Source organism: Anarrhichthys ocellatus, unplaced genomic scaffold (genome assembly GCF_004355925.1).
Source record: "Anarrhichthys ocellatus isolate YVR2014 unplaced genomic scaffold, GSC_Weel_1.0 scaffold1554, whole genome shotgun sequence".
Classification (NCBI taxonomy): Eukaryota; Metazoa; Chordata; class Actinopteri; order Perciformes; family Anarhichadidae; genus Anarrhichthys; species Anarrhichthys ocellatus.
Genome location: NW_022281528.1, coordinates 1 through 10,685, shown reverse-complemented (window position 1 = coordinate 10,685; position 10,685 = coordinate 1). Strand labels below are relative to the sequence as shown.

The 10,685-nt window shown below is 39.7% G+C and overlaps 2 protein-coding genes across 2 annotated transcripts; both read right to left on the bottom strand.

Moving 5' to 3' along the window:
- Nucleotides 1-3,621: 3,621 nt before the first annotated feature.
- psmd5 (proteasome 26S subunit, non-ATPase 5) lies at nt 3,622-5,311 on the bottom strand (the record flags this gene model as incomplete). Its single annotated transcript, XM_031839391.1, has 6 exons — nt 3,622-3,991; nt 4,142-4,282; nt 4,394-4,503; nt 4,614-4,805; nt 4,887-5,029; nt 5,169-5,311. Coding segments are annotated over 6 exons (987 nt in total), but the record flags the coding sequence as incomplete, so codon positions are not given.
- A 1,615-nt stretch (nt 5,312-6,926) lies between these two features.
- Nucleotides 6,927-10,675, bottom strand: LOC116377689 (solute carrier family 22 member 7-like; the record flags this gene model as incomplete). The annotated part of the gene is made up of 10 exons (XM_031839390.1): nt 6,927-6,960; nt 7,210-7,416; nt 7,511-7,619; nt 7,708-7,922; nt 8,718-8,827; nt 8,925-9,048; nt 9,136-9,304; nt 9,434-9,588; nt 10,126-10,229; nt 10,613-10,675. Coding segments are annotated over 10 exons (1,290 nt in total), but the record flags the coding sequence as incomplete, so codon positions are not given.
- Between the last annotated feature and the right edge of the window lie 10 nt (nt 10,676-10,685).

The following is a 10,685-nucleotide window of genomic DNA, read 5'->3' as shown; positions in this document are numbered from 1 at the left end:
ATTTGGAATTTTCCAAATCCGTCAATTTCTGAAAGTATGCTGTCAAATTTCATTGTCCTACTGTGCTTTCAGTCACCAAGAAGCTAAATGTTCAGACAAGTGAGGTGCGGTAAGGTGGCAGACGCTTACAAGATACATTTACCAGCAACACGTTAATCATTATGTCTGCTCTGCTGTGTTGGAGCATTAATCACTCTCGGTTTCAAAAATGTTTGCAATATGAGATAGCTTTCAGTCTGTGTTGTAATTGTTGGTCAGGAGAGGACACTAACACTGAATGGCGGTGATGAAAATCATAAAATGTGAGAAGGAAGCGAAGCCAAATGACTTCCAGTACACTCCAAGAAGTGGCAGAAGAAGAACTGATGACATTGGGTGAAGGCAGGGTACACCCTGGACAGGTCACCAGACTATTGCAAGGCACTTAAACATAGACCATTGACATTTCACCTTATACGGTCAATTTAGAGTCATCAAATAACCTGCTGCATATTATTGGACTGTGGGAGGAAGCCGGAGAACCCGGAGAAAACCCACACTGACGCAGGGAGAACATGCAAACTCCTCACAGAAGGGCAGTCCAGCCTTGGATCAGCCCTCCTAATGTGAGGTGACCGTGCCAGCTACACCACCGTGCAGCCCCTGAAAATAAGATGTCAAGAGAAAAGATTGACTGACTGGATATGGTATTCATTCACTTTCATTGTTTATTTGATGGCGCAAACTGGGGCATGTATGGAGGAGACATGGGAGAGTTGATATGATTCAGTGATGGGGATAAGAGGTTGTTGCAGAGTTTAAGGGTTGATTGAGTCAATATCTGTGGCTGGAGTGGGAAGACTTTTTTTTTTACTGCTGGAGAGGAGAAAAGTCATATCTGTTAGATTATCCCACTACGGTAGCAGATTAAATAAATAATGTTGAATATGAATATATTCATATCGTCCCATTTATGTAATTATGTCACAATCAGGCTTTGCCTTCTGTGTTCTGTGTGTTTCTTTCTGTAGCTCCTCACTCTACCTGTCAGCCACTCCCTCAGCACCAGTCTAACTCCCTTCACCTGCCCCTGATCACTAATCAAGCACTCCCTCATCAGCACAACTCTCCTCACCTGTTTTAGCCACTATTTAAACCCCTGCCTCCCAGTCGCACACTGCCAGATCATTGTTTGTGTTCTACCCACCCGCCTGCCTTGTCCTGTTCCGCCTGCCTTGTCCTGTTCCGCCTGCCTTGTCCTGTTCCGCCTGCCTTGTCCTGTTCCGCCTGCCTTGTCCTGTTCCGCCTGCCTTGTCCTGTTCCGCCTGCCTTGTCTAGTGCCTGGTGGATTTTCCCCCTTCGTCTCTTGTCTGGTGCTCGGACTCCCTGTTGTGTATGGTAACCATTCCTATTTGTGTTAAACACTTGCTTCACGCTACTCTGCCTGGTCTGCGTTTGAGTCCTCCATCATGCCCCGTGACAAATTAATCGAAATTGATTTAAAATAATAATGCAAAACTTTTTTTTTTTTTTTTTTTTTTTTTTTTAAGGAAGGTAATAACAAAACATTAGATTAGACTGAACTCTTGACAAGAAAATGAAATGATGCAATATAATCTTTACATTCAAAAATTAAGTAAAAGTATTGGCATCAAAACATGCTTAAAGTAAACATACTTAATTTATAAATTCACATGACTGGAAAGGCACACACACCTGTCTATATAAGATCTCCCAGCTGATGCCTTATGAGACCAAGAATGAAGCCATGAGCTCAAAGGAATGTCCTACAGATCTCGGAGACATGATGGTGTTGAGGCACTGATCCTGGAAAGGCTACACAAAAATCCTGTTGCTTTGAAGGTTCCAAACATATAACTCTCAACTGGTAGAAGCTTGGAACATCCAGGACTCTTCCTGGAGCTGGCAGCCAGCCAAACTAAGCATTTTTAGGAAAAGGGTCACTCTGGCTAAGCCCCAGAGATCCTGTGTGGAGATACTTGGACAACCATCAACACTCTGATCTGGGCTTTATGGAGTGACCAGCCAGAAGTCTCTCCTTCTCCTCTCCTTGCAAACCAGAAAGCAGATTCTCTGGTCTGATGAAACCAAGATTGAACAGTAAGACCTTAATTCTTAGAGTACTGTATATGTTTGGAGGTAATGGGCACCTCCACTCTACATACCATGTAGAGTGACTTAAAAACAACTCTGTGAAAGTCCTGCGGCTCAGCTAGAGATGGGAGGATCTGCAAAGAATCCCCAAATCACGTGTGCAAAGCTTCATACCCAAGAAGACTTGAGGCTGTAATCGCCGCAAAGCTGCTTGAACTGAGTAGCGATTTAAGGGTCTGAATACTTATGTCAATGTGTTTTCTATTAAATAAATTGGAAAAAAAAATCTAAATTATTGTTTTTGCTCTGTCATTATGGGATATTGAGGGGGAAACGATGAATTTAAACGATTTCTAGCAAAACTACTTAAAACAATTCATGTCCTCTTAAATGATTTGTCTTTGAAATGTTACCATTCAAGTGAAACGTACTAAATAATGTTTAATGCTCTATGGGTGAGGAGAATCAAAAATGCTTGAGAAAAGCCTTGCATTGACAATGCTCCCAAATGTATTAACTTATCTGGATTTATGCTGATAAAATGTTCAATATTTTTGTCCTCACAGGACACTGTAGCTTCCAAAGAACCACTCAGGTTCAAATAATAAACATAGAACTGAATTTGTTTCGCACCTCAAAAAATGCTTTCGGACAAGCTTACTGTGATTGACAGGTTGCTGCTGCTAGCAGAACCATATACGGTGTCTCTACGTCACTCCTCCACAAACCAACGTCTGATGTCACGATGACTACATCCACTTCTTATATTCAGTCAAAGTTTTGACAACCTTCAAGTTGTTTGAAACTGCAAATCACATTTTTTAGGTGCAACATTTTGAAACTCTTGTGCAAAATACAGAAAGTAAACAAACACAGCTGTTGTCAGACTACATCCTCTTTAATAGAAAAAAAAAAAGTCATTCTATTTAGTAAACAAAACATTTTTTTTACACAAAAAATGTGTGGACTTGGAGAGCGTTATATGATGTGAATCTGGATGGTAAACATTTGAGGGAACATGTTTGCATCTCGTAAGTCACTTTAGTTAGTGCTTAAGTAATTGGTAAAGACTCAGTAGCTAAACATGTGTTAACATATCATGTGAACCATGCTGACTTCTATCCTCACGTTTGATGGTTTTGTGCGTTTGAATTTTCCGCACACATTCATTTCTCCCCAAAAATTTAAGGTAGAATTATGATTGGAAACTTAACCTCAAATGTTGTTACTGCCCCTTGTTAGAGGATAAATGCATTCACAACCATTGATTTACTGATGACGTCAAATAAAGAAAAATGTCGAATAAAAGCCTGATAAATATATTCATTTGTGTAGATAACCTAAATGAAGGGCAGCTTAAGGCTCAGGCAAAGCAAATTATACCCATTTGTTTCTAAATACTTTGTCAGTTAAATCACCTTTTAAGACTTGATGCAGTTGAGTCGTATACTGTTGAACAATCATAAGCATTTTGGTCAATTTTAGCTGAAAACCTCATCGGGTTTCAGTAAACTATGTACCACATTTTATGTATTTATCAGAGAATTACTTTTATACGTTAACCCACGGCTAGATTATTCTGGCACTTACCCGTTACTTAAGCAACTAGACCCATGAAGTTTATCCGAATGTTTTTGAATCATTCTGCTCTTTCTGTGGCGACTGTGGCCACAGCTGTTACATAGTAAGGTCCCTCTCTGAGATAAGTCTTCAGACGAATGTAATACTGGCTGCCCAGTACGTCTGCTGCTGTCGATGAACCAACAAGGGACCCCACCAGCTCAAACTTAGCATCTTTGGCATCCTTTGTCAGACCCATTGACCGATCCAAAACGAACTCCATGAAACTGGGAGTGCTGATCATTAACTTCTGGCCCCACAGCTGAGTGGCAATGGCCTGGAAAACACACACAGATAACCACTGATGAAGACAGTAATATTACTGGAGCAATGATGATGGTGTCATGCTTTTATGTAATCATACAGGATATAAAAAGGTCAGTAACAGGGAGAAAATGAAGGTAGTTGGAAATAACGTAGCACTCACGGTGAATATCTGCAGAGCCCCACAGTGCAGCTCTGGGAACGGCTGAGTGCTGATGTTGCGGATCATGTCCATGGGCTGGTTAGACAAAAGATGGAACCAGGACTCTGTGAGGGCCAAGAGGTCTTCTGTCTGCTCCTCTGGCTGCAGTACAACATTAAACATTCAGAAACTGATCAACTTTGTTTCTGAAGATGGCTTTTTAAGAAAAGAATCATAGCAATGACTGTTCCTCATGTGTGCACACACACATACCTGTAGTGTGAGAAGTTGTGATATCGCATCCAAGCTGCGCACTCTGAGCTCTGTAGCTCCAGCGCTGGCAAGCTGGCTCATCCTTGTTAACACAGCCTTGAACTTTTCTCCTGATGACACACAGAGAATCAGTCTCAAAGAGCCCAACACATCTAATTAAAATAAATATTTACATTCGAGAGGGGCCAACTTTGAAAAATTACAAAGATAACAAGCTAACCTGCTTTTTGAAGGACCTGCTTGCCCTCCACAGTAGTTCCGAGTAGTCCTAAAGTGTCCAGAGCCACACCGATCATTGCAGCGTCCGGGTCCAGAGCCATCTCAAACACCTTGTTCTGGAAGGCCGGGTAGGTTTCACAAACCTGCTGTGGGCTGTCCATAATGGCCAAGTTTCCAAAGAACTTCACCAAACCTAAAAGGAGTATTATTCAAACTGTAGAACTGAATTGCCACCTAAACATAATATTTCTGTGATTTCTAAAAAGAGACCCACCAGGAAGGTAGAGGGAGGAGAAAGGGTCGGTCTCTGCTCCCTTGATCATGTTAGAAAACTTGTCCATTATACCCTGCTGGGCCAAATACTGCCGACCATGCTGACTTTGGGCTAAAGTGGTCACCATCTCAATGGCTGTGGCTCTGGAGAAAAAGACAACAACAGATACACATTTACATAATGACAGAAGAGTGGAGACAATTGCATAACAATAAAGCATCTCTTAATTTGCAGTAACTACATTATAATTTTCCTCACAATTTCAATTTCTAATCTTATTACCTGATCAATACATCACCTCCTGTCAATTCTCCAATCAGTTGAGAAATGAAGCCGCTTTTGGCACAGTAACCAAAGGAAATGGGAGATACAGACGAGATTTCAACCACCAGATGCAAACAGCAAGACAAGTCTTTATTAGGGATTCAATATGAGAGCTGTTTAATGTGGGTACGCATTACAGCCAGACTTTGATAGAACTAAATCTAAGTGCCCACATTTTAGCACGATCTCTTGTTATCATTAGTCATCTTTTCCACCGATCCCATCAAAATAAATGTACTTTAAAAAGAACAACACAAAAAAAAGGTGCCACTTGTGGATTATCAGCCACAAAGAAACCCAAAGTAACACACAGTTGAACGTACCTTATATATTCTGTATCTGACTACGTCACTTGTGGCCATCACATCCTTCATAACTTTCGCTCTGGAACAAAATGTCTAACCCAGGCTTGGAGTGACTCAGTTTGGACCTTGATGGCCAAACCTATCAACAGAGAGAAGGCAATTTTTTTTTTCTTCAGGAAAAACTACTTTCTGATTGACTGGCAGGTATTTGCAACAGGTCAAAAGTTAAACCACTGCTCTACATCAGTGAGCAAGTAGCTGCAGTAGCACTGTTATATTACAAGCACAAGTCCACGTACACTGCAATCATGGACATAACTGCAATAATACCAATGTATTGTCTTGAGTCTGTTTTTTCAGAAAACGTTGAACAGTGGACTGAACAGATTAAACATTTTTTCATGATTTTAAAGATGAACATCTCAGGAGACAGTTGTTTGGAGTCCCATCCGCCTGGAGTGGAATTCTAACAACAAGCCTCTCATACGTCTGCCATTCACTCCTCTCACACATGCTCATTTCTGTTCTCTCATTGTTTGCTGCTGTCAATCAGGATATCAGCTGCTCTGATCAGCTGGTCCCTTCTATCCAATAGTACATTCATGTCACTGTTACTCCACCTCCCTATCACCGCCCAGTCATCGCATAATCATCAACTTCATCATTTCATCAGCCTCGTCAGCCATCATTCATTGTCTGGACTCCGAGTGGAGATTTATCTTGCTGCTGCTCAGAGCAGACGTCCCTCAATTACAAATCTCCCTGTCGAGTCCAAGCTCCAAATACTCTGTCAAGACTTTATCATCACACAACATCTGCTTATAATAAACTATTGTCTTAATAATAATAAATAATCTTACTCGTCTCTCCTGATTGAAATGATATAATACAACGAATGAGCATTGTTGCCTTATAATAATAATAAGCTACTATCTGCATTTAACATGTGAATGAAGCAGGGACAAAGAAAAAATGACAGTGTCTCTTGTTCCTCCTGTCAGGCACTTTAAAGCAACAACCTGAAGGCCTGGAGTCATTAAATGTCACAGGGGTTTCAGTCTTAGCAACTGGGGCAATTGTTGAATGTTTCCATAACTTTGGGACTCTCTGTTGCTCAAAAGACAGGATAAAAATAAAATGAAGGACGCTACAAGGCGCTCAGATTGTTGCCACAGATATTGTCGTGGTGTTCTCATTGACAGCTACAAGTACATTTACAGTCATGCTTCATTTTTCTTGTTCTATATTGTTTGACTTCCGTCAGTGCAGAACATCATTTAGACAGTACATCTTTGGATATGGTTTAAGTATTTATTGGGATTTTCACAATATTATTCAGACTTCATACATTGCATAACAAATATACTGTGGACAGGCTGAGTATCACTGTCAATGTCAATGAATGTGATTTTCATTGAATCTCCTTGTTCCTCATGGATTGTCCCCTGCAATATAGATGCACCTTAATTTAGTCATAACATGAATTAATTTGAGTTCAGGAAAGGACATAAAAAAATCTTTGAGACCTGCAAATCATTAAATCCTGTCAATTTTTTAGGAAGATGTGTAAACTGTAAAAGTACAAGAATTACCCATAACACACTTGCCTTCATGGGGTTGATTGGATTATTCTTTAGTAAGTTCAGTGAGCTGGCTAATCAGTAGCTTTAATGTAATCTTCCTTTCCTTATTACCTTGGTTTCTCAATATCCTCGATGCTCTCTGGCAGTCGGGCGTTTAATGTTTCAGGCAGGAGCCAAGACACTAAACCGGATCCGACTGCCACTGTACAATAAATGATTGCAGGGAGGAGATGCCATACGTCCTCCAATAGCATGATGAGTGGAGAGATGGACACGCCCAGCCGCGCCAGAAAAGAAGTGTAGCCTAAACCATTCTGTCTGAAAAATGAAAGCACTGAGGTTAATGTAAACCTGCAGTAGAAGATCCTTGTCTGTGGTGAAAAAAGGCTCCATAAGTTTGTTGTTAACTAACCGTATGACTGTAGGAAAGAGTTCAGTTGTGTAGAGGAAGATGATCGTGAATGAGGCTTCTGACATGGCTTTTCCAAGGACTGCCACAACAGTACGAATGGCCCACTTATCTGAGGGAAGATGTTTAGATATTTAATCAGGAACATTCTCAGATATGTTGACAATTTTTTGTTGAATTCAGATTTAAATAAAAAGAACCTTTTGCAACAAAAATGTTGATGAAGAGAGAGAGGCCAGTTAACAGCAGAGTTCCCATCTCACCAGACCTTCTACCAGCTTTCTCCAGGTAGAAATACAAAACGATCTTCATTGGCATTTCGATGAATGCAAATATAATTTGTGTGAGGTATGGGTCTAGTCCAAACCCGATGATATTCAGACTTATCCCATAATATGTTAATGCAATGCCAAACCTAGAAAATGGAACAAAGTATCGAACTTACTGACGTGATCATTTTAACCTTGACTAATTAAAAACATGGCTGATTTCAGTGTCATTGCAAACAGACAGCAGTCATTTTAGCCTCTCAGTTACAATGCATTATAATATGTTGGTATCCTCAATCATCCTAATTATATACCACATTGCATAATATATGAAATATATCACATTAACATGTACATATTGATATCATTATTAGAGGGATAATTGTCAATATTTAACATTTACTAGCGTTTGATCAATGTCCTCAGTATGTTCAAATAATAGTTCAACATTTTGGAAAATATGCTTATGTGCTTTCTCTCTCAGGGTTAGATGAGATGATTGATGCCATTCAACTAGAGGGCTATAGCCTGGTTATAATTAGCATAACTTAGCATAAACGCTGGAAAGAAGCGGAAACATCTAGCGCGGCTCTGCCTCATGTTTAAAATCCACGTACCAGCATGTCTAAAGCTTGCTAAAATGTTTTAACTGGTTTGTCTATTCCATACACAAACAGAAATGAAACAGCAACACGCTGTGGTTTTAGACGGAGGTGAGAGAGGGTGCTGGTAGACATATTTAGCCAGGCTAGCTGATTCTTCTTCTTCCAGTCTTTATACTACGCTAAGCTAATTGCCTCGTGGCTCCAGCTCTGTCCTCAATGCACAAACAGGAAATTGGTAATGAGCTTCCCAACTGACCCTCAGAAAGAAAGCAAACAAACATATTTCCCAAAATACTAAACTATTCCTTTAACCCATCTCATGAAACTGACACTTACCATACTATTCCTGAGCATATAGAAAGTTTCCTAATATTTGGGGTCTTGAAAAGATCCACAATGGTGTACTTCTTATCTAAGGTGTCACCTTGTGCAGATTCCAGTAATTCCTATTGGAAAGCAAACTGTTTTTTCACAACATTTTCTGCACATGACCGTAGTCTTCTATCACTGTGAGATTGTCAGTTAAGCAACATTAAAATGTACCATTTGTGTGATGGTGGTCATATACTTAATTCTGTTGTTCATCTTGGCACATTGCATTAAGTAATGATGGGCAGCGTCTGTCTTCCCGTTTGCCAGGAGCCACCTCGCTGACTCTGGAATCCACCTGAAGAAATAAGTGTGGTGAGTTCAGTGTCTTCTGATAGGATTCAGCTTTTTATGCTGCAAAGTGAAAAATATTAAACTTTAATACCTCCAAGTAAGGATGGACAGTATTAAGGGGGAGGTCACTGCCACAATGAGCATCCTCCAATGATTTACATAGTATGCAATTCCAACCAGAAGCATGGTTCCAAGTGTCCAATCCAGGCTTATGATTATACCAGAAAAGGTTCTGTGTGCAATGCCAAACCATTCAACATCTGGAGGAATGTCAGCACAGATGAAAAGTCAGATCGAAATGTTTTCACATTTAATTTCTTGAAACTAAAACCATTATTATTCTATTATATTCTATTTTCCTCATCTCATTGTTTTAGAAGGCTACTTACTTAGAGTAATAGAGATGATACTTATTCCTGCGAGTGACATTCCTGTAAAAAACCTCATGATGACAAACGTCACATACGATGGGGAGAATGCACTCAGGACTGCAAATGTCAAGGACGACAAATAAGACGCCAATAGCAGCGGCCGTCGGCCAAACCTGGTCATGAAAAGAAAATGTTAAAAGCAATGATTGTGTTCAAAATAATGAGATAGAGATGAACCAAATATTATTCTCAACTCATGAGATCGGACATCATTTGCAACTGGTTCTTTACTTTGATTAAATTGCATTACTTTAGTTTATTTGACTTGTTTATGTTTCTCTTATCGCATTGTGTATTTGTTTCATTTTTATGTAAGCTATATTGCTCTCTCTTTGTTCAGATGAACATGCTGAACGACACTTTTGAGCAAGTCAAGCCTGTAAAATACGTTACATTATTGACATTTTCTTCTTCTTCGTCTTCTTCTTATCATTATCATCTTTTACACACACAGCTTATGCAAGCTGAAATACCCCTGATGACATCACCAGGGTTCATTTTTCAGATTTTGGAAAGCCACAAAATGAATCAGACCTATAAAACTCCAAGTGTAAAATTGGTGCAGTTAATCTTATCTGACATGTTTTAGAGTGTCAGTGTCTTTTTAGGAATATAGAGGACATACTGGGTCTTTTCTTTAACAATCTTACCTATCGCTGAGATACCCAAATAACGGGGCTCCGCACATAACACCAATGAAGAAAATGGTGACTGTTGCCTTGTTCATCCCTTTTCTGCTGCACACGAGATCCCACTGCAAAGAATTCATTAAAAGCATTTTAAAAGCTCAACCTTTATTTTGGTGTCAACTACACATCTTTAAAATGCTGTGACTGTGTCTTGCACAGTTGCGATGCGTTCTTCACCACAAAAATCTGTCCACAGACACAAATGCACAATGTGAAAACAATACCAGCGTCACTGCAGCTGCTGGTAATTAGTCATTTTGGAGTTCTCCATCATGGAAGATGAACTTGGTCAAAACCAAAATTTGTCAGACTTTTTGCATTTTATTAAAAAAAATTCAACCACATTGAATGCTGACAAACATTTTATTACAAGAAATATAGGGAATATAATATTGATCAAAACATACACAACATGAAAGAATACTGTTACATTTATTGAAACACTTACTTCTGTTGCCAAAGTAGATTTAAATGTGCTGTTGTCATACACCCATCCGTTCTGACACTGAACAGTAGCTGCA